Source organism: Sus scrofa, chromosome 1, assembly GCF_054392235.1.
Source record: "Sus scrofa isolate SSC_HxYL_T2T_F1_AM1 chromosome 1, Sscrofa_HxYL_maternal_Yorkshire_Landrace_v2.0, whole genome shotgun sequence".
NCBI classification, from domain to species: Eukaryota; Metazoa; Chordata; class Mammalia; order Artiodactyla; family Suidae; genus Sus; species Sus scrofa.
The window spans coordinates 58,189,994-58,216,294 of record NC_139383.1 but is presented as its reverse complement, the minus strand read 5'-3'; the positions used below and the strand labels follow the sequence as shown (position 1 = coordinate 58,216,294).

Sequence of the window (26,301 nt, the reverse complement as noted above, 5' to 3'; positions counted from 1 at the left end):
GACTTCCTGCTGTATACCCACATGGTGAGGAGTGGGGGAGGGAGAAAGAGAACACCTGCACACATGGGAGTTCTCTGGCATCTCTTCTTATAATGGCACTAATCCCATAATGGGAGCTCCAGCCTCATGACCTCATCTAAACCTGATTACCTCCCGGAGACCTTGCCTCCAAATAGCACATTGGAGATAAAGCAACATATGCATTTGGAGAGGGGGGACAAAAGTGTTTGGTCCATAGCAACATTACAATTAAATTGTGCATATATTGAGTGCCTGCTGCATGTAAGTCAGTGGGATAGATCCTGGTTATGTGGACATGAAACAGACAAGAACTCCTCCCTTGGAGTTCTTGTCATGGCTCCACAGTTAACAAATCTAACTAGCATCCATGAGGACACAGGTTCAATCCCTGGCCTCACTCAGTGGGTTAAGAATCCGGCATTGCCGTGAGCTGTGGTGTAAGTTGCAGACACGGCTTGGATCCATCATTGCTGTGGCTATGGTGTAGGCCAGCAGCTGCCATGAGTGCAGCCCTAAAAAGCAAAAAAAAAAAAAACAAAACAAAACAAACAAACAAAACAACTCCCTTGAAATCCTTCTAATCCAGTAGACTAATTGAGAGATAAACACCGACATACAATTACAAACAGAATGTGTTGGTGCTGAATGGGAGAGAGGAAGAGGGGAGAAGCCTTATCCTGTGCATCTAGGACTTCCTTCATGTTACTCCATTTAGTCCTCAAAACAGTCTAGGAGGTATGAAGAATTTCCCCAACTATGGATGAAGGAAGAGACTCAGAGAAGGTTGGTACCAAGAGGCAGAGTTGACAGATTGATGTGGCTCCCCGAGCCCTGCTTTGCCCACTCTTTCTGTTGGGCTCACCATGTCCAGGGAGCTACAGCAGCATAGCTGCAGGGGGGTCAGGAGACAGGCTGGGAGCTGCCAGCCCTGGAACTTTAAAGAAGCAAAGAATCCCCCATTGACATGAAAGGTGTGCAGTAATAGATGGCATGACCCCTCAAACTCAACCCCTCCAGGATTTCCAAAGTATTAACATAGATTGCCTGGCGTTCCCATTGTGGCTCAGTGGAAACAAATCTGACTAGTATGTATGAGGATGTGGGTTTGATCTCACTCAGTGGGTTGGGCATCTAGTGTTGCTGTGAGCTGTGGTGTAGGTCCCAGATGCAGCTTGAATCCCGCATTGCTGTGGCTGTGGCGTAGACTGGCAGCTGTAGCTCCAATTCGACCCCTATTCTGGGAACCTCCATATGCCATGGGTGAGGCCCTAAAAAAAAGCAAAAAGACAAAACAAAACAAACAAAAAACAGATTGCCAGCATTGAAAAATTCCAAGTTTTAACATAAGCTCTCTGGTTTTTTTGACTTTCTTGACTCTCAGAAACTCTGGGGACATGTACCTCGTTCCTCCCTTCCTGAAGCTGCACGTGAATGGTAAACTTTCCGGGCCCCCCACTCCTCACTGTTTTCTCTGGCCCGATGAGTCCCTCACCTCATTCTTTCTTGACCCCTATAGGCATCAGAATTTGTGTTCCCTGGTTTAAATAGTCACCCGGGGAAGAGAAGTCACCTGAGCCAGGTACCCTCTTGGGAGCTCTTCTGTATTGTGACTTGAATTAAGGTATTCCTAAATCACTAAGATTGATCTTTTATAGAGTAAGAGCCCCAAACCTTAGATATTACAACTTAGGATGTGATGAGTGCAGGAAGTCCCCATGATGTGTGCCAGAAGTGTTCATTCAAAAGCAGTGGACACTCTACCCCTTGGCACTCAACTCCTCCCCATCTGGCTTGCAAGGCAGTTTTGGGCGTTACCAGCAGTATCGCTCTTCTTTAGAATCTTCTTCCTTATCACAGTTGCATGGCAAACTCTAGCTCAAATGCTGGCTAGTGTTTCAGAATATTAATTTTCAAATTGCCTCACCTGTCCTTAGGGGAAAAGACTTCGGATGAGGCTCGGTAGCAAGACGCTGCCATCCTTCTGGCTTGGTTTGTATGTCTTCTGTGACATGCTCTGTAGGTAGGAAGGCCAACCTTGTCCTCTTTCTGGGGGCACGTTATGGCATATTTGCTGCCTAAAGCTGGGGGTGGCAAAGACATGGAGGTCCTGAGGAACCAGAGCCCCATGTCTGCTGTAACCCTGGAGAAGGACCTGTGAGAAGGACCTCAGGGAGCATCGCTCTGGTGAGGGACCTTCAGGAAGAAAGGCAGGAGATAGCCCCTTGGGAGGTGTATGTGTATTTGCAGTAAGGGGCAGGGGTGTTTCCAGCTTCACCATTGTATCCTTTAATCCCAGCACCCTGCCCCTTATTGTGAAATGGACAGCTTGGACTGTCTGTAGAAAATGGTCTTAGAGTCTCCCATCTTGCACAAGGATTCTACCTGAAGGGTGTTGGGACTTTATATTTAGAGACAAATGAATTACTCCAACCAATGACAGTTACTTCTCCCAGTGGAGGGTATTGTTAGGGCTATTTCTCTCATCTGCCCTATGGTTTCCCAAGCTCTTCAGCTCTGGATTTGGAGACTTTCCTCTAGATGCTTATCATGTTGCCTTCTCTCCCTTTCTCTCCCAAACCTGTTCATCTTGTTATTGCTTCACTTATTCCTTCCCCACAAGCTCTTGATTCTTGATTCTGCTGGATTTCATGGTAAGAGGGGAGGGACAGGCGACCATGCCACAGGCTGACCTCAGGGTGTGTTCTGTGGAAAAGCCAGTGGGAACTTTAACCTGCTGCCTCCTCATGGCCTTTCTCCCATAGGAGTGCCTGAGCCCCAGCTTTGAGTTCTGTTAGAGAAGGCTTCTAGAATACGCATCTTGGAAGAGGGTGGGAAAGTTGGAGCAGGGAGAAAAGCCCAGCTCATCATATTCCATTGTGCATTTTCAAGGGCCAAGAAATAGCACCCCCCCCCCGGACACACACACACACACACACACACACACACACACTCTCTCTCTCTGCAGCCCTTGGACACGTTTAAGCTTCCCTTTGGAGTAAGAAGAGAGCCGAGTCGTCATACACTGTGATCATCACACCTCCCTGCTACATTATCAGTGATGCAAGTACCATAGACTTTTCTTTGCAGCAGGTGGAGATTGTTGGTCAGTAAACAGCAGTGAAACAGGTAGGCCTGGTCTTCGTTTTCCTCCGACTCCCACTTGCTGACACCTGGACCACGAGAAGCTATGGGATGTAGCGTTGTCACCAGGAACCTGAATTTCTGGGTCGCTTCTGCAGTGAGGACTGGCTGGTGAAGGGCACTTGGCCGCATCACTGAACCTGGGTCCAGGGCTCTGTTTGCTCATGTACCCTTTCTTTGTAGCCTTCCCCTTTCCTTGTCATTCTCTCTTTGATCGCCTCTTCTTATGCATACCCTGTCTCCACCTCCCTGCTTATCCGTGCTTCCTTACTCGCCCAGAAAGATGAATTACATTTTGTTAACCTTTTAGAAGCTTAAGGTTGACCATGGGCTTTTTTTTTTTTTAAAGTATAGCTGATGTGCATGGTTGTGCCAATTTCTGTTGTATAGCCAAGTGACTCAGTTGTATATATATATATACATTCTTTTTCTCATAGTATCTTCCATCGTGATCTATCCCAGGAGGGCTTTTTTGAACCAACTCTGTTAGGAGCAGTTGAGTGGAAGTCGCGTGTTGGCTGCTAAGACTGGCTTTCTCCAGCCACCCTTGAAAGGTATCTGTACTGTCCTTTCATTTAGTATCAGGAAAATCCAGCTTCTTGGACAATGGAAAAGAAACATTGAAAAATAAAACAAACAAACAAACAAAAAACTCATTTAATTCCACTATGATAACTCTGGTATCTTTTGCCCCATGGCTTTATACTTAAGACACAGCCTCATTTTCTTAAACTGTGGGTTTTTCTCAGCTTCTTCATAAACTGAATTGTCTGTGAAACAACCAAGTTCTATTTCAAAGGAGACTAAAAGAACTGGATAAAACAATGTCAGTCTTTTCTGTTGCTGTCCAGTAGCAAGCTGACCCAATTTCTAATTCTGTCATTCGTTGGCTGAGGTGTTTTGTGTTAATGTTGATCATTGGCGGGGGAGGGGGTGGGGCGTGTGTGTGTGTGTGTGTGTGTGTGTGTGTTTATTGAGGAGGTTTATTCGTGGGCTTTGAACATACTTGAATTCTATAGTGTCTTGAAATGAAATCACTTCCAGCCCAAGGTCTACTGCCTATTACAGCATGACTCAGAAGAATTTTTCTTCCTCTCTGCATCTGCTTTCCTAATTAGGAAAACCGCCACTCAGATTGATCTCAGTACTAAATAAGAGTATTAATATAAAAGTGCGTTGTACAGTTTCGAGCCCTGCATAGCTGTAAGGTATGCTTACCAATCTTTTTAAAAAGATCTACAATCCTGGACATGGAAAGATTTTCCTTCCTCTTTTTAAAACAACCCTGAAGGCAATTTGCAATGATGATCAACCTTGTTTTGAAGATTCTCCATTGAGTCCTTACGTCATCCTAGCCTCTATGAGAGCAAAGGAAAAAAAATCTATTCATAATATTTATTAAAAATTTTCTAGGGGACTAATAGTTCCCTTGAAGGGTTTTTATTCTGACTTTGTTGTAGAACCAGCATACGTGAAAATGATACAAGAACCCTTGGGGTGGTGGGGACGGGAGAGGATCCAAAATGAGTCTCATGCAAATGATAGAGCCAAGTTCTGAGGGCCTGTGGATAGTGGAATGTGGAGCTGGGTGGGATTTCCTTGGGGAAATTATGCTCAAGAATCCTTGTCTGTTTGTTATTATCTTCTTGTGCCCACCTTTCCTGTGTTGATACCAGTGTGTACATTTGAATGGCATTGTGACATCAGACATCTCTGCCAGGCTTTTGGACAAACTTCCCGGTGAAGTGCTGGGCCATGGTTATTAAATGGAACAAACACATACGTTAAAAAGGAAACACCATGTATAGAATTCTATTTTAAAAACCCAGAAATGCATTGGCATCTGCTTCTGGAAATTCAGAGAGTAAAAGTTATATGCCTGATTTTCTTTCAGTCACTTTAGAATTGGGTAGAATTAGATACTGAATTGCCTTGGCTTTGAGACAAAGCTGACCCAGGCATCCTGTACAGATGAGGGTGTTTGGATACCCTGAGGCTACAGAGTCAGAATTCCTGAGTCTCCCTGTGTCGTACCTCATTGTTAAAATATGTTATTGCTATGACTGAATGTGGTGTTTTCTTTGGAATCTGTGTTTCTTAAATAGCCAGGGAGTGATCTGCAGTTTCCTTTCCCTATCTTCTGATTTATAAAAGGAATTTAATAATATTAGGTTCATAGAATAGTCGTGTGTGGAGTAGGAGTTTATCTTTTGAGAATGTGTATTGCAAAGTCCCTTTTTTACTGGTGAAAAATGTTACATGGAGAATACAGCCTTGGACTTCTGTGCCCTTGACTCAGTTAGCAAATATGCCTCTTGTTCTCTGATAGACCAAGGCTGAAAGCTAAGAACTAAAGGTGATAATGGGTGGATGGAATTCGGAGTGTATCTTACTTTTCCTATCGAACATTTTCTATATTGTTGTTACAGTTTAAAATAGTATATTTTTAAAGCACTGCTTTTTAAAATTTTTGCTGGACTGTAGCTAACTTGTACTAATACAACTTGTGTTGTATTAGTTTCAGGTGTATAGCAAAGTGAATCCATTACACATATATGTGTATATATGCATTTTTTTCTTTTTTCCCATGTCGGATATTACAGAATATTGAGTAGAGTTCCCTGTGCTATACAGTAGGTCCTTTTTAGTTATCTATTTTATATATAGTAGTGTAAAGCACTGCTTTAAAAAAAAAACAGTTTAGTATTCCATTTAAATCTCAAATCTTATGAATTCTTTATGGAAAAATTCGGGTCTATAAATTTGTCTCAGATGCAACCTGAAAAAATAATACAGAAATAAGGTGATTATAAGGCACCTTATAATGCTCTGTCTTCTTCTCACATCCACCCAGAAATATCTTTCAAAGAAAAAGGCTACAAAGCAAAAAGTTGAAGTTTCTTTCTCTGTTTTTTTCTTAATATTTGCAAATTAAGAATCTTGGAACTGAACAATGACTATTTTATTATAAAGTGTAATTCAAATGAATCGAAACATGGACCTAAAGTACCAACAGCATGGATTAAAACCATGGACCCTTATTTCCCACTGTAGGGGATGTTGGCTTATCTGCTTCATTTGGCCGGTGAAAACCTGACCTCCTGAGTTCCCTAAAGGTACACTGCCACCTAAAAAAGCTCTGTGCAAGGTTCCAGCAGTTAAGCGCCGTCAGTGGGACAATCAGGCTGCAGCAGATGCTGGTCTGTTCCTTTATTCCTCTGGGCAGCACAGAAGCCATTGAGTCCTGGCACATGGTGAGTGATGCACTAGGAACCCTTAAAGAACTGACCTCTCTGGATCATTGGTCACTATATCTTCAGGGCTCAGCGCCTATTAAGTACTCAAAAAATAGTTACTGAATGAATGAGTGTCCTTGCTCCTGTGTATCTGTGGTCACTCTGAGCATATAATATCCAGCGTGTCCTTGGCCCCTGGCATGCCCAGTGTCTGAGGCCTCCAGACGCTTGGTTTCACTCTCTAGATCTGCACTGACCAGGATGGTAGCCATTAACCACATGTGGCTATTTATTTGCATTGAACATTAATTAAAGTTACATAAAATTTAAAATTCAGCCCTCAGTGACACTAGCCACCTTTCAAGTGCTCAGTAGCCATATATGACTGGTGCTTACCATAGTGGATAGCCCAAGCATGGAGCCTTGGCCTCCGAGCAGAAAGTTCCAGTGGACACAGGACTGCTCTGGGCCTTCCTGAACACCTGCTGATGGAGCCCCTCTTTGTGTTTACAGTGCAGCTGTGTGCTTCAGGAGGTGAGGTCTGCAGGAACAAGGAGAATCTTTAAGAGCTGCCTGGCACTGTGACATGTCTGAGGCCTTGCTCCAGTCCCTGCAGCATGAACAAGGTAAGAGGTACTTTAAAGACTCAATTTGTTTTGTCTTCTTTATGGAACCACGATATTTCCTGGGTTTGTGCTGGCTTTCTGTGGTGTGAGGAGGTTGTGTCTCCTGCAAAAGTGTTCCAGAGGTTGGTGAGCAGTGTTGATGGGCAGGGTGGAAGGAACCCGTGGCTGCAGAGTCTTCCAGAGATGTCCTTTGTCTTTGTCAGAGGCCTCCGAGCAGCTGCAATATTGAGCATTGCTATAGCTGCCTGGGCATCAGCGTTGGAAGATTGAGGCTCTGGAGCCAGACTCCTTGGGTTTAAATGTCAGCTCCTTTAGATGCTATCTTTGAGGACCTTGGGAAAATGTTGATGATAATGGTACTCACCTCACAGGGTTGTTGTAAGGATGAAATGTGTTAATATGTATACATACTATACACATTGCTTGAAGTAGTCCCTGTCTATATCCTAAGCATTTGAGCAATATTTGTTGTTATTGTTTTTGGTGTTGTGGACACTGTTGTCCCTTAGACACTGTTGCCAGAGAGTCTTCAGTACACCTGCAACATTTCCATTTATTCCCTGATTGGTTTAGCATGCAGAGATTGATTACCAAATGGGCACTCTGGGTATAGATGATGAATGGGCCTTAGGTCTTGCCTACAGTAGGTGACAGACGATTTGAGGGCCCCGTGCTGGAATTTTCATGAGGTGTGTACCAGAAGCTCTGGAAACCCAGAAGAAACATCCTACTTTAGGGGGTCTGGAAAGGAGAGTATAGAGGAGATGATGGCTTGAGTTGGATTCTATAGGATACTTGGTTATTTTATGGGACACACAGTAGGGCAAGGCACTCCAGGTAGAGGAAAAAACCTATATAGAGGCACAAAAGGCATATGAGAAAGTGGATGAGAAAGTGACATGTGTAGAGAACAGCAGGGTTTGGTGTGAGTGGAGCTGGATTTCTCAACCTTGACACTGTTGAAGTTTGGACCAGGTAGTCCTTTGTGGTGAGAGGGGTTGTCTTCTGCATTGGAGGTGTTTAGTAGCATCCCCTTCCCCTACTTCAGTTGTCCCTTTACACTGGCCAATGTCCCTTGAGGGGACAAAAACACCATGGTTAAAAACACCTGCACTGGTAGAAGGTGGCAGATGTGAGCCCAGAGAAGGAAGAAAGTGTTACTTTTTTTTTGCTTTTTAGAGCCGCACCTGTGGCATATGGATGTTTCTAGGCTAGGAGTCAAATCAGAGCTGCAGCTTCCAGCCTACACCACAGCCACAGCAACATGGGATCCAAGCTGTGTCTGTGATCTATACCACAGCTCGCGGCAATGCCAGATCCTCAACTCACTGAGCAAGGCCAGGGATTGAACCCGCATCCTCATGAATCCTAATTGGATTTGTTACTGCTAAACCACAGTGGGAACTCCAGAAAAGGTTACTTCTTTTTTTTTTTTTTTTTTCCCACTGTACAGCAAGGGGGTCAGGTTATCCTTACATGTATACATTACAATTACAGTTTTTCCCCCACCATTTCTTCTGTTGCAACATGAGCATCTAGACATAAAAGGTTACTTCTGAGAGCCAATGAAGGATGTAAAATAGAAGAGACATTTCCTGAGACCTGCAAGAAGAGGTGGCCATGGGTTGTGATGGAGTTGGACAGTGCTTTTAGATGATTGGATCTTAAAAACATAATATGGGATTCCTAGGCTTTCGAAAGCCCATGTGGCTTATTGAGACTCTGTTATTAAGATCCCTTTTCCAAGGGCAGATTTTCTCATGGTGTCTTTTTTGGCCTTCTCACAGGCACAGCTGCTTTACCCCATCAGAAGAGACCAGAAAAAAGAGACCAGTTGTTTCTTGAAAGATTTTCATTTGGCTGAGCCAAGCCAAAGAGAAAGAAAGCTTTGTTGACCTTTTCCCCTTCTGGCTTTAGCATACCTACCTTTAAAAATATATATATGGAGTTTCTGTCATGGCTTCAGTGGTTAACGAACCCGACTAGCATCCATGAGGATGCAAGTTCGATCCCTGGCCTCACTCAGTGGGTTAAGGATCCGGTGTTGCCATGAGCTGTGGTGTAGGTCGCAGACGCGGCTCGGATTCTGTGTTGCTGTGGCTCTGATGTAGGCTGGCAGCTACAGCTTTGGATTCAGCCCCTAGCCTGGGAACCTCCACATGCTGCTGGTGCAGCCCTAAAAACCAAAACAAAAAAACAAAAAAACAAAAAAAAAAAACAAAAAAAACACAAATTTAAAAAATTTAAAAACTATGTGTTTTTACTTGAAATACAGTTGCCGTACAATATTATGTAAGTTCCACATGTATAGTATGGTGGTTCACAATTTTTAAAGGTTATGCTTCAATAGTAGTTATTATGAAATATGGGTGATTTCATACAGAATTTATCTTTCTCTGTCTGACTTACCTGCACAGTACCCTCCAACAGTCTTTGAGAAGTGAGCTTTGGGGATCCTGGAAGGTGGGCAGGTATTTTTCCCCAAGGGCATATTTGGAGGGTGAAGACGGGAGAAGAGCCATCATCGCAGTCACTGCAAACCTTGGCTTCTATCATTGTGAGTTTGGTGTAGTGAAAAGTGAAGACGCTCCTGGGAAATCTCAGATTGGCAAGCACACTTTGCTGGGAAAGCCCTGCCCTGAGTTTCTCCAGGGCAACATAAGACCTGATATCACGGTTTGGCTCTTGATATACAGCTGGGAACCAGACTCCTTAGAAATTTCAAGTGTTTCAGGAGGTGTGTCTGTTGCTTGGGAGGTTATGTTCTGCCTGAGTGACCCAGTGAATGCTTTATTTTTTGTTATTTTAAAGTAGTGATTAGGCATGATGTGTGCCCTTTGTAGGTTGGCATTTTTCTCATGGTTTTCTTGGCATAGGACAAAAAAAAAAAAAAAAAAAATAGGTCACCTGCCGGGCAGGAAACAGATCTCGGCACAAATAAAACTAAACAGTCATCTCAGCAATTGGGATATGTAAGTTAGAACGTTCAAAATATTTTTTGTGGGTGTGATTGGTTTTCTAAGTAGCTGTGTTCCTAGAAAGTTGGAGACATCTGTATTGTACACTTTCCACTTCCTTGGACATATGTGGTCATGAATCTCTCTCCTCAAATCTCAGTTAGCTCTAGGACACTTTAATGAGGAAGGTGTCAGGACGGAGCAGGGCTGTCTGCTTCCTGGGGTCCCATGTCGTTCCTCTGAGGTGCGAGGGCAATTCTGATCACAGTTACACTTTAGCAGCTCCCTTTGCGGTCCCTTTGGAGGCAAAACCCACTAGAAAACATGGGAACAGCCGCATGGCACTGGGGACTGGCAGTGTGTCTAACTCATTTAACAGGGATAACCTGATAGTCAGTGAACTGCTGGCAACCAGGTAGAGCCTTCGTTCTTCGCATTCTGGAACTTCTCTCTGTGCCCGGGTGCAGTTTCAGCTCTCACACAGCTAACATTCTGGGGCGTGAGGGCTGGTAGAAAACGGGAATGGAGGGTATTCCTGGCCACAATGCTGGTCGTGAACCTGTGCCGTTTCCGAAGGCTCATGTACATGGACGATGTTGGATTGATACTCTACCCGTAAGGTTTATACAGCGTGGGTACCCTCACCTCTATTCACCTTTTAAACATTGTAAACAGATTTTGATGGTTATGCATTCCGAGCTTTGTGCTCCAGCCTTATGTGTTAAAGAAATTCTGGGTATGCAGATTTCCTCAGAGGGCTTACTCTCCCTGGCCCCATGCAGACTCGAAGATGATCTTTCCGACTTTCATAATCTCCCTGGGTCTTTTTCTAAGAGCTGGTTTTGCAGTCTGTCTATTGATCAAAAACTTTATGATTAGGATTTACTTAAAATTTTGTCCAAAGTCTTTTTTTTTTCTTTTTAGGGCCACACGTCCAGCATATGGAAGTTCCCAGGCTAGGGGTTGAATCAGAGTTGCAGCTGCTGGCCTGCATCAGATCCAAGCTGCTTCTTCGACCTACACCATCCTTTAACCCACTGAGTGAGGCCAGGGGTTGAACTGGCATCCTCATGGAGACTAGTCAGGTTCTTAACCTGCTGAACCACAATGGAAACTCCTTGTCCGAAGTCTTTACCTTCTTGGTTATTCTCTTGTTAATATGTATAACTATAAATTATATATACTATACTATAAATTTTGCTAACAAGAAAGATTCGTCTTTTATGTTTATGTGCCATCTATGTGTTATCACACTGTAAAGAGAGGATTTTAGTGTGTTGCTTAGAACATCATAGCGAAATAGAGGCAAGTTAGGGTGGGATTTCATGGAAGCAAATTGGGCAGAATGATGCACGTTAAGTGCGTTTGCTTCTGTGTAACGCAAAACCGCACTTCCAGGAATGGCATTCTGCCCTTGAAAGATCTCTCTTCTTAGGGGCAACCTTGGAATTATGATCCTAATAAACTCTTTCCTTCACAGTTGTCATTTTCATGAGGGCACATCACAACGTCACATGCTGTTCTCTGCCTTGAATTTATGAGGACATTCCATCTGATTGAAAAATAATTGATTTTTCCGTTATTACACAGAAGGCTCCCCACCTTACCCCCCATAGAGAAAATGAATCTTCTTGAGAACTGTTTCTTCCTTGTTATGTTCAAATAAAGCCAAATACGGTTGTTGTGCTTTGGACAAGTGCCCCAGCATCAAAGGGAGAAGGGTCGTGTCTCTTATCTCTCTTGGTGGATGGATTCCACCGTTTTGCTTACTATCTGCCCAACAGAATTCCTTCTGTGAATATTTTCCAGAATTAGCACCAAATCCCACTGTGCTAGGTTTGGGGCAGTTTTGCTTTACACTCAGATCTATTGATTTCTGCAGTCAACTCAAAAGGAATCCTGAAATTTAGTTTCTGCCTTCAGAGTTTTTCTGGCTTTGCATTTCCTCAGTACAAAGCAGTGAAGTCCAGAACTCACCACCTGTGGTTCTCCCACCCAGCACCTGGCAGGCACAACTTAATTCAATACCAGCGCCTCCAGCATCTTCATCAGGTATACACTGCGTACCACCACGCACCATGCTCATGATTCACCAGTGAGTGAAACAAAGGTCTTTGCCGATCAGAGCTTCCTTTCTGGCCAGGGTGGGGAGGCATCTCATCTTCGAGGTTTAATATTTAAACATACCCCTAATGTTAAAACTTTCTCCATTTGAGACTTCCTTCCCCTGAAGAGCAGGTTATCAGAGCTAGTGGGTGCAGTATAGGAGCTGGCGAATAGTAAACATTTACGATCTCTCTCCTCCCCTTTTTAGGACACCCTTGGTGATTCCACCAAATGACCAGTCTATCTTTAATGCGTTTCCACTGTTGTTTTTCTGAAGGCAGATGGCCAAGTTCCCCTCGTGGCAGACTTTGGAGAAACATCACACACTTCAAAAAACCAGTGGCAGAAAATACAAATGAAAATGAAATGATTTTGAAATAAGGAGGGCCTTATTAGGTTCTAGTGGCAGGAATAATAAAGGAAAAAATATATTTATGTAGAACCTAAATATTTCTTTCCATCAAAAGACATTCTGAACTATCCTAAAAGACAAGAGACTAGCTAGGGCATGGAGTTCCCGTCATGGTGCAGAGGAAACAAATCCGACTAGTAGCCATGAGGTTTCGGGTTCGATCCCTGGCGTCGCTCAGTGGATTAGGGATCTGGTATCACCGTGAGCTGTAGTGTAGCTTGCAGATGTGGCTCGGATCTGGCGTTGCTGTGATTGTGGCGTAGGCTGGCAGCTGTAGCTCTGATTCGACCCCTAGCCTGGGAACCTCCATACACCGTGGGTGCAGCTCTTAAAAAAAAAAAAAAAAAAAAAAAAGACACAGAGAGAGAGAGACTAGCCAGGACAGAATTTACAATATATGTGAGAGTTCACTTAGCTAATTTATGTGAAATTCTTAAAAATTAGTAATTTAAGGGTGATTAAGAGAAAATAGACAAAGAACAGGAGGATAAAGCCAATAAAGGAAGAAATATGATCCGTAAATAACATATAAGAAGATATCCATCTCAACAGTTATCAAAGAAAGGCAAATTAAAATGGTGAGATGGCATTTTCTACCTATACAATCGATGAGGATTTATAAAAGTTACTCAGCAAAGGTATGAATAGGACTGTCAGGCTTTCTCATTCACAGTTAGTGGAAGAACATGTTTCCCCAGGAGACTTTATGTATATCAAAGCCTCAAAAATACAAACATCTTTTGGCTCAGATATTCCATTTCTAGGACAGTTAATCACTCAGTGAAAATCACCATGGATGTATATTAAAAATTAGCAGAGATATTCATCACATATTGTTATAATAGTAAATTTTTTTGGCCCCGCCTGAGGTATGCAATAATTGCCAGGCCAGGGATTGAACCCGTACCACAGCAGTGACCTGAGTCATAGCACTGAGAACACTAGATTCTTAAACCACTAAGCCACCAGGGAACTCTTACAATAGTCATTTTTAAAAGGTAATAATCACAGTACATCCATACAATAAAAATGCCAAGGAGGGATGGAAGAATATTTAATAATAGGAAAAGATGTTCTCAAATTGCGAAGAAGGCAAGTTACATAACAATATGTATAGTTTAATCATTCTTTTTTTAAAAAAGATACATGTCTACCCACATTAAAAAAAAGATGGCAGATACACATCAAAGTATTCAGAGTGTTATCTTCTTGCTTATATGTTCTAAATTTTCTTTAGCAATATGTATTCTTTCATACTGAAAATGGCATTTTGAAAAAAGAACATCAAATTATCTTTAAGATAGGAGCTTCACTGCATCTTAAAAATAGGCTTGATCAAGGGACTGTGAGGATGTTGACCAGAATGCTGCCAGTGGTTTTCTCAGAGGACAGGTACATGGTAAGCATGTGTCTTACTTCAAAAATCTATTTTCCTGTGAGAAGAGACACCTGAGAGCTCTCTCCATTCCCCCACTCACCTCAAGAACACACTGAGGTCAGGCCAGGTGAGACATAGTGAGAAGGTGAGCATCTGCAAGCCAGAAAGTGACCATCTAGAAGCCGAGTCTCGTGAAGTTGGTTCTCTCACCAGGAACCAACACCGCTGCACCTTGATCAGGGACTTCTAGCCTTCATAACTGTGAGAAAATAAATGCCTGTCATTTAAAAAAACATTTTTTCTGTGTTTTCAACTTTCTTACAATAAGTATTTGTATGTAAAATGAGAAATCAGGAAAATGCAAGCATTTAGAAATAAATACTATTTTAGCTGTTTTGCATTTGATGTACAACTGGATAAAGATATTTCATGGGCAGATTTAAAAAAAAGAGAGAAAGGAGTTCCCATTGTGGCTCAGAGGTAATGAACCCAACTAGGATCCATGAGGACGCAGGTTCAATCCCTAGCCTCACTCAGTGGATTAAGGATCCAGCATTGCCTTGAGCTGCGGTGTCGGTCACAGACCTGGCTAGGATCTGGCATTGATGTAACTGTGGTGTAGGCCAGCAGCTGCAGCTCTGATTTGACCCCTAGCCTGGGAACTTCCATATGCCGTGGGTGACGCCCTAAAAAAAGCAAAAAAATAAAAATGAAAAGAGAGAGAGAGCTCTTGGTCAAACAGAGATTTGAATTTGGGAATCATTCTATTTGACATATTAGCAGGAAGGAGTATTTTGACGTACTGATGTTTTAGGGGCAGTAATAAGGAAAGAAATGCTGAAAGAGATACTGTCCTTTGATTCAATGGCTCAACAGTTTTTCAATGGCTACTGCATCCTCTTATTACATCGTCTTACTCAAGACATTGCTGATGTGTACAAGTTTCGAATAGTGGTTCTCAAACTGTGGTCAAGTTCACCTACCAAGGTCAGAGCTATTTTCATAATGACACTGAGACTTTTTTTTTTTTTTGCCTTTTCCTGTTTTTTAAGAGGCTACATGACATGTTAGGATGTCATCTTTATGATGGCTGTTGGGATGTGTGCTTGTGTTTCAATATTTAGAACATGTATGCATATTCCCCCAAAGAGCTCCATTTTCATTTTTAATATGGTAAACATTGATAGAAGTAACTGACATGAACAAGAGCTCTTTAGGGGCTGTGATAATTGTTAAGCAGACAGGAGTCTGGGAATCATTAGCTAGACTGTGCCTTTGTCCTATACCTGGCATTCCTTATGCTAAGAAGAAGCTGGACCCTGGGCCCTAAGCAGAGGTGCCCTGGACATTAGAGCACATCTCTTCTCACCTTCTACATCAGGAAAAATCACCCTGATACCTTATTTTAAAAACTTTCTTTTTAGAGAATTTGTGAGGCTAAATGGAATATTGTTGGCATAAGGCCAATGTAGCGCCAGGGTTACACGTAAGTCAGATTCTGCTGAATGTGGAGTGTATGGACATAGCAAAATTAGACATCCAGTCTCTCCTGGTGCATTGCACTGGGCAAATCAGTGAATTTTTAGGACAAAAACGGAAATATCATTCCCTTCGGAGAGGTGTGAGAGTGCGAATTTAAAATAAACATAACTTAACTACAATAAAATTTTTTTTTAATTTTAAATAAAAATAAATGTAACCTCGTGGATGTCAGTTTGGCATGAAGTAGAAAAAAGACAAACTTGGAAGAAGTAACTGAATATGTTTATGCTCATTTGTCTTTAAAATGTGTTCATGTATAGAACCTGCGTGTGTAAATATATGTAAAAAAAAAATACCTGCTATTTGAGAATTGCTTCCCGAGTCATGTAGAATTCTCCCTTTATACAGTCATTTCTGCTGTGGAAGCAACATCCGTGCTTCTCGTTTCAGGCCCAAGGCTTCCCCTCCTTTCTGCTTCACCAGAAACACATTTCAGTGGGTCCTCAGGCATGAGCTCCCCTCCGCATCTCAGAGCATTGCCCAGCGGTGCAGGGGTCAGTGACTGCCTCTCTGAGAAGGCGCCCTCCTGGTCCGGGGTGTAATAAGTTGAGAATCCAAACCTTTGGTGCAGAGAATTTGGGCTTCAGAGGAATGATGTGCCAGAGCCCAGAGACGGCGCCCCCCCACGCTCCCTGATGCAGTATTCACGTGGGCATGGTGGTGCCCTGACTTGAGGGGCAGGTGTCAGTGGCCTCACTTATTGGCTCCCCATCATGTCAGAAAAGATGGAGAATCTGAACAGGGTAGGAGTGAAATGAAGGCTTCAGAGCAGAAAGGCTGAGCTTTGGATTTAAGACCATCTGGACCCCCAGGGCAGTAGAAAGAATATGTTTTGACATGACTATAATCTAATTTCGAGTTAGAGAGGGTGAGGTGTGAATGATGATAAACTCTTTGAAATGTGGCCACAGCTACTGGCTGGAAAAGAGTTTTCACTCAGAGGAAGAAGGATGCTCACTCCCATGTCATTGTTTTCAGGGGTGCGTCACACTGTTGTGATCGTTGGTTTGTGAATCTCGTTCATCCTTTTCTTGAAGATTCAAAGGGGGGTGCCTGAGATTTTCTTAATTACAACACTTTTTGTTTGTTTGTTTGTTTGTTTTTAAACTGACGAAATGCCCACACTGGCCTTCATGTTGTGCTGTGATTGAACGTTGACCAATTTGGTGGCATCTCGTTCTGCATCACTGTATCGAACTAAGCCCACATCTGCCTGCAGCATCGTTAGGTCCTTTGGACACATGATGTGTATGGTGACCTCTTTCTGTGATGCTGGTGGTAGCTGGGTTCCTATAACAAGGAGTCCAGTGGATCCTGGCCTGTGTATCTGGCAGAGGAATGTGCTGGCAGCCTTCTAAGTCCTCTGCTGTGGCCTTTTCTCTCAATTAGCTGACCTTAGTGGAAACAAGTTATATCCTATTTAGTTAATTGGTGATTGGAAACATGATTAGTTAGTTCATCTGCAGCTTGTCTATCTTTAGAATATTAACAATCCACTTGATTTGCCTGATTTTGCCAACCTGTCATCTCAACCAGTGGAATTGGTCTGAGTGAGGGGAAATTGGTAACATTGCTTTCAATGCAGCTTATTCGTTTAAGTACCTAATGCTTTGAATTGCCTTTTTCCCCTCCCTTCTCGTGATAGGTGTAGACGCCTTATAGCATGTAGCTGTTTGCTTCTATTCTTTTCCATTTCTTATCTTTTATATCTCTAAAAGTAAGCCTAGCATTATTGTTTTCTATAAGATGTTCTCAGAGAACACTGTACTTTTGAATATATGTGCATCCTTGGCCTTGTTTTTTTAAGAAATTCCTACTGTGCAATACAATTAATAAATGTACTAGATAGAGGAGAGATGCCTATTTAGAGTACGTAAAACTACATAATTTGCAGATATTCCTCAGTTAATGTTCAGAAGACATGTATTTCTCATCTCTCATAAACGACAATGTTGAGGTTTAAATGAAGACATTTAGATTTGCTTAATTACAGTTTATATGTTCTTCTGGTTTATTTGGTTTTCTTTTTCTTTATACAGAATAGTTTTGTAACTTTTTATCACCCTTAGACTTTATTAAAGTAGTGTTATCTTGAGGGGCTAGTCTCAATCAGATATAAATATAAGCAATTAATTAAGATAGCCAACCCTAGCCAGAGAGGCTGTGTCATCCCATGTCATAGTGATCAAGGAGCACCTGTTAATTAGAACAGTAGGCAAACTGCAGTGAGTTATGGGAGAAAAAAAAAAACGGTGGGTGAAATTAACAATATCTGCATCCCTTGTTATTTCTTAAATCCAACCTATAAACAATTTGTTGTGACAGCTCTAGGCTGGGATTATGGCATTTTGGATGAGGTCTGATTATAGCTAAAAATAGACACGTGTATTGAAGATCAGAAGAGGAATATTAAACAATTGAAATTTTGTGAAAGACTGATGCTGTTTCATTGTAATAATTTCCCCAAAGGCACATTAGTAATGCTGCTAAATACAGACTTTAATAGACTTTAATAATGTGTACTTTAGAGGCCTGATACACAAAGGAATAATGTATAAAACATTCATTATGGAAAATTGCTACCTTTTTTATTTAATAAGAAATCTGTTGAAACAAAACCATTGCACTGCCTATGGTATTGTGTTCCTGGGTGCTAGCAGGCTGAAGAATAATTGCCACCTTCTCTTATTTTTTCACCTATTCTAGTCAAGTTGCAATCATATTTACTTATTTGTTCCGTGAATGAAAATGGGGATTAGAAAAAGAGTACCTGCACTGGACGGACCCTTGTTCACGTGGGGTTCAGCCTCTCCCTACCTGGGTAATCATCTTGGGCAAGGACCTTAACATCCAACTCCATTTCTTCACACTGGGGGACTGGGGGTTGTTCTGTCTTACCTCACAAGGTCCAGGTAGGAGATGTGAAATATTGACAGGACAGTGGCTCCACGGAACAGGCACTCAATAAATGCCTCCCATTGTGATTACTTTCTATATCTGTTTCTCTTTGTATTGCATGTTTCTGTGGGTGACTGTGGTAGGGGAGCAGCAAGGGGGTCGAGAGTAGGAAAAGCAATTAAAAAGAAGCCTCCGTAAGCAGCTCTGTCGCCAAGCCTTGCATTGGATTTCAATTTGATTTTAATGTGCTGCTGCTGAGAGCCGTGCTGTTGAAAAAGAGAAAGAGTAAGAAGCAGATGCTCTTGGAAGAACAGTGGGGCATTTATCTCTTTTAATGAGATAACATCATTAGAGTGACAAAGTGCAGCCAATCAATACCCGAAATGGACTGGTGCTATGTTCCTGAAGAGAGCCAAGGGGTACCCTTCCCAGCCTTAGAATCTGCTGAATCACATATTCTGTCTTATCTGTTGTTAGAGCACAGACTTTGATCTCACAGAATGAATCCACACCTTCGGGATCTCCCCAGGAGTAGGAAAACAGACTAATTGGATAAATGAGGAAAATCTGGTGTGATTTAGTAAGCTGCCCTATAATCAAGGACCCTCAGAGGAAGGAGGTTGGGCTCCCCCCGCCTTCGACTTCTTTAAATGGCTGCGCAGCCTAGCCTGCTCTCCTTGCTCTCGGTCTGCTTCTTGGTGTCATGTCAGAAACACTAATCATGTCAGGCTGTGACACTGACAGCCCTGACATGCACAACAAAGAGACAAGAAGGAGAGAGAGGAAGAGAGACCTTGGAGAAGGAAGGTGAGGAAGAACAGCAGGGGAAGGATTTTTTTTTTTTTTCTTGCACATAAAAACCCATCTCTGCAATATCACCAACTGGGTAGATCACAGCCAAGGAAAACTAAAGAAGGAGCAAGGTGAATTCTGATGGAGATAAAATTGGGCTGGGAAGATTTTTTGCTACTCTTCCCCCCCCCCCCTTTTAGATTTCCGTGTGTAGCCTATCTGAGAGTGGCTGGGGCTATGATGACTTCTCGCCAAGAAAAAAAAAAAAAGGCATAAAAAAATTTCCTTCTTATAAATTGGGAGTTTGAGATTAACAGATACACACTCCTATATATAAAATAGGTAAACAACAAGGAACCCTATTCTATCTTATAATAACCATTCATGGAAAAGAATATTAAAAAGAATATACATATATATAACTCCATCGCTTTGCCGTATAGCTGTAGTTAACACCGTAAATCTGCTGTTCTTCAATAAAATTTTGAAAATAAAATTAAGACTGTTTTCCCTCTTCCAGTATACCAGTTTTTGCTCTTGGAAACAAAGCAAAGTTAAGCACAGATCTCAGCAGGAAGTGTGTGCTCTCTTAAGGTTTTTCATTTTATTGCCAGATTCCCATAGTTTAACCTGAACAATGGCTGCTTCAGGAAAGAAGGTGTTGGTGAGGGGTATTTTCTGACCGTGACAAAGCCAACGAGGAGACTGTTGAGTGTCATCCTCCAGCCGCCTTACCCTTGGCCTCCCCAGCACCTGCTCTCTGCGGGAGATGCTGACGATCCCTGTGGACTGGGCAGGCTGCCTGTGGCCAGATCTTCTTCCAAACACCTTTGAGGTTTTTGTCTCTCCCTTGGGCACTTTCTCCACTTGGAATTCTTCTGGTGAGTGGTTTCCGATCTTGGATCGGTCAGGACCTGCGACCACATCTCGCATGTGTTTGGAATCCAGAGGCTATGATCTAAACTGAGCTCTGAGCTCAGGCTGAATCATCCTAGCTTTGCTATAAACATGAGAACCCTGCTGCCAGCTCAGCTTTTGAGGTATTTTGAATTACAGCCTTGTGTCTTAGCTAGGATATTTGTCCTTTTACTTTTTCGTCATGCTGGGGATAAAGGAGTCGAAAAATGGAAAGCAGTGTATTGATTCCATGTTGGTTACTCTACTACAAAGGAAGTACATGTTGGGGTCTATTCAAGGGCAGAAAGTATTATACAGTGACATTGCTTCAGGTTAATTAAAAATAATAGCAACTGAGAACTTTGGAAAAAGCTGAGACCTCATTTTGCAGTATTCTTGTCTTTAGCACCCAAGTAAAACTTGACACACTTGGGCCACTTGGAAGAAATGCTCTCTGAATTTGCAAAATAATTGTTCTAAGTGAATTATAGCATCATCTAAACTATGTATAGCAACGTTTACCTTGCAGCTTACTTAAAATTCTTGAGGAAATTCTGTTTCTATTCGTGGAGGAGAGTACATCTGTACCCTGGGGAGAATTGGGGGGAATTACCCCCAAATATCTTCCCGTAAACTCAGATTTGCTTTGAAGTTCCTTTTTATCCTAAGAAATTTACATGGATGTTACATTGTTCTCCATGATGTGTCTGTGTTTTTCCCCCCCGTGAAAGAACTTGAAAAATTACTTGCCAGTTAAATTGCTTAATTAAAATCTTATATTAGGTAATTTAGTTGTTTGAACAAATAAGCCCTCAAGATTCAGTGGTTTGACACAATGAAAGTTTCCTTTCTTGCTAAATTTTGATCCAGTGTAAGCACTTCTGGTAGATGAAGTGCTTTATTCAGCACTTATTCAGGAATTCTGAACTCAAGATTCTTGGCCTCACCGTCTGTAATAGGTTTCTAGGCTGCTGTAACAAAGCACCACAGCCTGGGTGCCTTCAATAACAAAAGCATATTGTCTCTTAGTTCTGGAGGTGGGAAGCCCAAGACCCAAGTGCCAGCAGGGTTGGTTTCTTCTGAGAGCTGTGAGGGAAGGATCTGTTCCCTGGCTTGTAGATGGCTCTCTTGTCCCCGTGACTCTTCAGGTCATCTTCCCTCTCTTCCAGCCTGTGTATTTCCCCTTTTTATATGACTGGTGTCCTTATTGGATTCAGGCCCACCCTCTCCCAGTATGACCTCACCTTAACTAATCACATCTCTAATTATCCTATGTCTAAACAAGGTCATTTTCCGAGGGTTAGGACTTCAACATATGAATTCGGTGGGGAGGAGACAATTCAACACATAATTCCATCTTTGAGGCTTATGCTCATCTGCATCTGCCTGGTGGAAGGGAGAGAGAGCTCAGAGAAAGGCTACTCCTTAACCCCATAGCCCTGCAGTGAGTCCACATTTTCTCATCATAATCCATTGGTTAAGAACCGGTCACATGGTTCCAGTGAGCACAAGGGACCTGGGAAATATAGTCTTTGGCTCGGAAGAGACTGTGCTAGTTGATTCCAGACACATCGTGCACACAAAAGCCACCCATCTTTCTAGGAAAAAGCATCATGTGTCTCCAGGATCTTCCACTGCTCCTGAGAACATGCCCTTCAGAGGGTACTGAAGGGAGATATTTAAGGTTTCGAAATTTGAGAATCCCACTCAAGCACAGCTCGGAATACTTTTCAGTTAACACTCGAAGTATTTATGTGTAAATGAGTGCCTGAGGTTGCTTACTATTTTTTCTTAAGACACTAATTTAGTCTCAAGGGAATTTTTTATTTACACTATTAATGGGCACTTTATCTCCTTAGGAAACTGGTGAAATCCAAAATAATGAGGTTTTACTCTTCACCAGACATATAGGCTGCAGTTAGAATGATTTCCTTCAGTACAGTAACATTTTTTGTTACATGTTCTGTTATTACTGAAAAATGATATGCATCCAAGAGGGGAAAAAAGGATCTCTGAGTGCAGAGGACAATTATATAACCTGCTGTGCTTATCTCAAGTGGCTAGACTTTAGTATTTAATTATACAAGTCTTGTCTCCCCTATCACGTTAGTCATTATTTCAAAAGTTGAACGTGGGCTTTATAAGTGACTGAGTAATTGCTTTGTATGTTCCTTTTCAATTACAGTAAGAAGTCATGATTTCTCTACATTTAGAACTGCTAAAAATTATTTAGATTTGCCTGTTGAATAGGTTTGTCTAAAAAAGGACTTGGGAAGAAATTTCCACTCTAAATGTTTGGCTTCTCAAAGAAATTTGTAGGAAATTTCCCTTGAAAAAAGATAGTGATAGTAATTTGAACAGGATAAATAGGTGCAGTCTGGAAACTTGGTAGGTAGTGTGAAAACACATTAGTGCTGAACTGTAATGTTTTAAGATTTTAGTCACGAAGTCCTGTGTCAAGAAACCATTATCTTGCTGTTTTATTGTTTTTGTTACTTTAAAACGCTGATGTTATCTAATGACTTAAAACCCCTCAATGGTTATAGAGTTCTCTTTTGGTCAAAAAACCCAACAGTGGTTCTTTAATATAGTCCTTTAAACAGTGGCTTTTTAATTTGTAGTAGGTATACTTTTTAATATACCAGAATAAACTAATGCAAATATTGGAGTCATTTTAAGAGTGAATTCTGTCCTCTTGCATAGATGTTATGAATTCAGATTTTGGAGCAGGGTCTGTGATGAAGTTTATCCTTTTTAGATATTTGATAAATAATCATCATTTTAACTGTTACCATTTTATTGAGTGCCTGGTGTTTTTCAGATATTGCACTAGCTCCTTTTATAATATTCTACATTACTGTTAGTTTTCATGACTAATTTGCAAAGTGGAAGGTATTTATTATTCCCATTTTACAGATGCAGGAGCTCAGAGACAGTTAAGTAATGAGCCTGGTGTCGTCACCCATCTAGACACAGAAGATCCAGTAACTGAATTAGGATTTTATTGACTCCAAAACTCCTACACATTTTCATTCTGTCACACTGCCTCATAGGAAGGTATTTGTTGGATTGAATTTGAAATATATTACATGGATGTGCTAAGCTGAGAGTAAATGCAACATCCCAGGATGAATGTTTTAGTTCTTGAAAGAACACGCCACTTGCAAATGAACAAATTAACATAAGTAGCTGGAAATAAATTTCATTTAATCATTAAAGCAAGTCTGTGGAACTTGTACTTGCTAATATTTTGGTAGGCTATCACTTCTTAAATAAAGGAGCAGCCTCTGATTCAGAAAACTTCTTAAACAGCCATTATGTGACTAACTTAGAATTCCTTAGAACTCGTGTTGGGTTTCTTAAAACTCACACTCTCACACTTGGCCCCACCTCTCTGAATGTGCCCAGGTTATGCAGGTTTTATTGACTGGCTGAGGCAAACACAGAAAAGGTAACCGTGAACCACAGGTGGGCCTGGCCTGAGGGCAAGATAAAGAAAACCTGTCGATTTTCCAGTGAGGCGCTCAGCTAGACCCTAAGATAAAAGAAAGGTATATTCCTCTGAAAACATCTCACCTTTTCACCTTTTCTAGCAACACAATAAACCTGACTTCTGAAGAAAAAGATAATTTAGGGTTTTGAGGGGTGCCTGCATCATTTTCAGTTTCATTCCATTTGCCCTGTTAATGGTCTCTGCTACATAATGTGGCCAAGTCATCCCCTGTTTGAAACCTGGGTTCTCCATGTATAAGGTGAAGATTTGGGGATAGATTAGAGTTGTTAGCCTGGTGTCTTAGCCTAAGTTGGCTTCGGGGGGTGTCTGTAAAATGCTAGGAATTGAATCCAGTATTTGGTGTGCATATGCATTTTTCGGGAGAAAATGAATGGTTCATAGGTTCTTACGTCAGATTCCCCAGGGTTTCAGCACACAGAGAGCATGCCAGGTGATCTCTGAAGTCTAACGGGACTCTTGCCTTCTAGTTTTCTACAAATTTTATTAACCACAGGCTATCCTGGGCAGAAGGGATGAAAAAATGAATGCCTTCTATCTCCTTTCTGCAGTGCGGCATTTCCCTTAAATTTAAGGGAAAGTTAAAGTGTTTTTATTGTAGGCACCTGCTTCTCTCATCACTAGGGTGAGTGTTCTGTGTATAGTAAAGGCTCCATAAATGCTCGTGGATGATGACAAAATTCTGTCATTAGCAGAAGAGCAGAAACAGTCAGTGTCACTTTTTGGTGAACAGTCTTTTCAGGCCTGAGCATTTCTTGCAGTTATTGCAATGGGAGTTTAAAGGACCTTTTGCAATGGCACTTACTTATGTGGAATCTCAGACACTTGGAGTGGTAGTGCCTAACGGATGTTCAGAATTAAGAGATGGGTTCCCATGGTGAGAAAGCAGAGGCCCAGAGGTAGGGCAGTGTACCTAGCTGCCCCTGCTTTTCCTCTCTGGCCATGGTACCTGCAGTGTGGTAATAAGCCTGTTGTCCCGCCAGAGAGCCTTCTCAAATGTATCGTGGTTTAGCAGATTAACCAGCCCAAAGAAAGAGCCCAGTTGCTCAGCAAATGAAACAGATGAGAGAGTCAGGAAAGCACTCTAGCACTCACCCCTTTGAATAAGGAAAAAGAAGAATTAAGCATCCTCTCCCCTGGCTAGCTGTTCAGCTGGAATCCAATGGAAGTCTGCTCTTGAATGTGATTCATACAATTTGCTGTATTGAAACAACGGACCACTCTCCAGAAAATCCTAGTTCAACTAAAACAAACAAACAAAAACACTGTTTCTTGGCTGCTTCGATATGCCTTAAAAAAAAAAAAAAAAAAAAAAAAAAAAAAACCCTCAGTGATGTTTACCTACAATAGTTACTTCTCTCCAAAAATTCTATTCCTTTTTTTTTTCCCCTGTTGGTGGATTTTAAAAATTGGCTTTTGACTCAATGCAAATGTCTACGTATGTGTTTTACAACCATTTACTCTCTCAACTTTTGTTTAAAATGTAAGCATCTTGGCTGTTTTCTTTGGAAGCTTTGTAAAAAGAGAGTAATCATAGTAGACCACAGTAATATTATTTGTCTTCAAAGTTGCTATGAACAGTCACTATTCAGATTTATTCCCTATGCCAAGGCCACAATCCAAAATCAAGAGCAGGCCAAAAGTTCAGAGCTAGACTTTGAAAACTGATTTTATTTTATTTTTTAATGCTAAAAATATGCTCAGAGGGCCTCCTTTTGTTACATCATTTTTTTCATTTTTAGAACTACAAGTCCTTAGTATAGCTATTTAACATGATTATAATCACTTTTCAGAGTTGTTTGAGCTGGACTGGTAGTGTGAAGTAACTATATCCAATTGTTCAGTTGGAACAGAAAAATAGTATAAAATATTATTACCTATATTTTTTTACTTCCTTTCCTAGGATAGGTTTTTACAAAGTATCTCTTCTAGTCATGAATGAGTACACACGTATACTTTGTATGGTTTTGTACCACATATATTTATGTATTTTTGATAGATATAAATAAATTAGTGCCCAGGTACCAAATAATGAACACCCTCAAAATTTGAATTTCAAGGAACAGTGGCAGAAAATATCATCACCTGAAACTGAAACTCTCAGACAACAACAGAAAAATGGCTGAGACTAGCTATGTGTGAAATTCCCAGAAGGTAATCCACACTCAGACCTAAGGTTTGTCTACCTATTTTTTGATCTCCTATCAACAAAAGTCAAAAAAAAATGCAGATTCTTAAATAAGTGAAGAAACAGCAGCACTTGGGGTAGAATAATCTGACATCATGTGCCTCTTAAGGGAACATAGGATAAAGGAGACACCACCTGTGAGATATTATTGCCACAAAGGTGTACCCAAGCCTCCCAACCTTGTTCCAGTGTAGGTGAAATGTGGGATGTTGAGAAGAAAGTTAAATTCTACTGCAGGAAAACAAACCAGATTTGTGGAAAATTATAAAGAATAATTGTTCATGACCCATCCAAAATCAGTGTCATTTTCTTAGAAAAAGGTAGAACTAATCTAGATTAAAAGAAACTAAAGACACATAACAGCCAAAAGACAAACAAACAGAAAAGTCGATAATATTAACTAAATGTAACATTTTAGAAATATAACATGTTAGGAGTTCCCATTGTGGCTCAGTGGTTAATGAATCCAACTAGGAACCATGAGGTTGCAGGTTCGATCCCTGGCCTTGCTCAGTGGGTTAAGGATCTGGCGTTGCCTTGAGCTGTGGTGTAGGTTGCAGACATGGCTCGGATCCCACATTGCTGTGCCTCTGGCA

At 41.5% G+C, this 26,301-nt stretch overlaps 1 protein-coding gene across 9 annotated transcripts in view; it reads left to right on the top strand.

Annotated features, from left to right (window-relative positions):
• Positions 1-26,301, top strand: part of BACH2 (BTB domain and CNC homolog 2) — a 379,609-nt gene that overhangs the window by 83,063 nt on the left and 270,245 nt on the right. For 4 of the 9 annotated variants that reach the window (XM_021090081.2, XM_021090103.2, XM_013992698.3 and 1 more), the window contains exon 2: positions 6,912-7,024. In XM_021090081.2, coding sequence (XP_020945740.1) covers positions 7,016-7,024 — 9 coding nt within the window. In that variant the 5' untranslated portion in view covers positions 6,912-7,015. Of the gene's footprint in view, positions 1-3,597; positions 3,717-6,216; positions 6,417-6,911; positions 7,025-26,301 lie in introns of those variants that run through there. The other 5 variants (XM_021090087.2, XM_084960352.1, XM_084960355.1 and 2 more) reach the window with 2 other exon arrangements.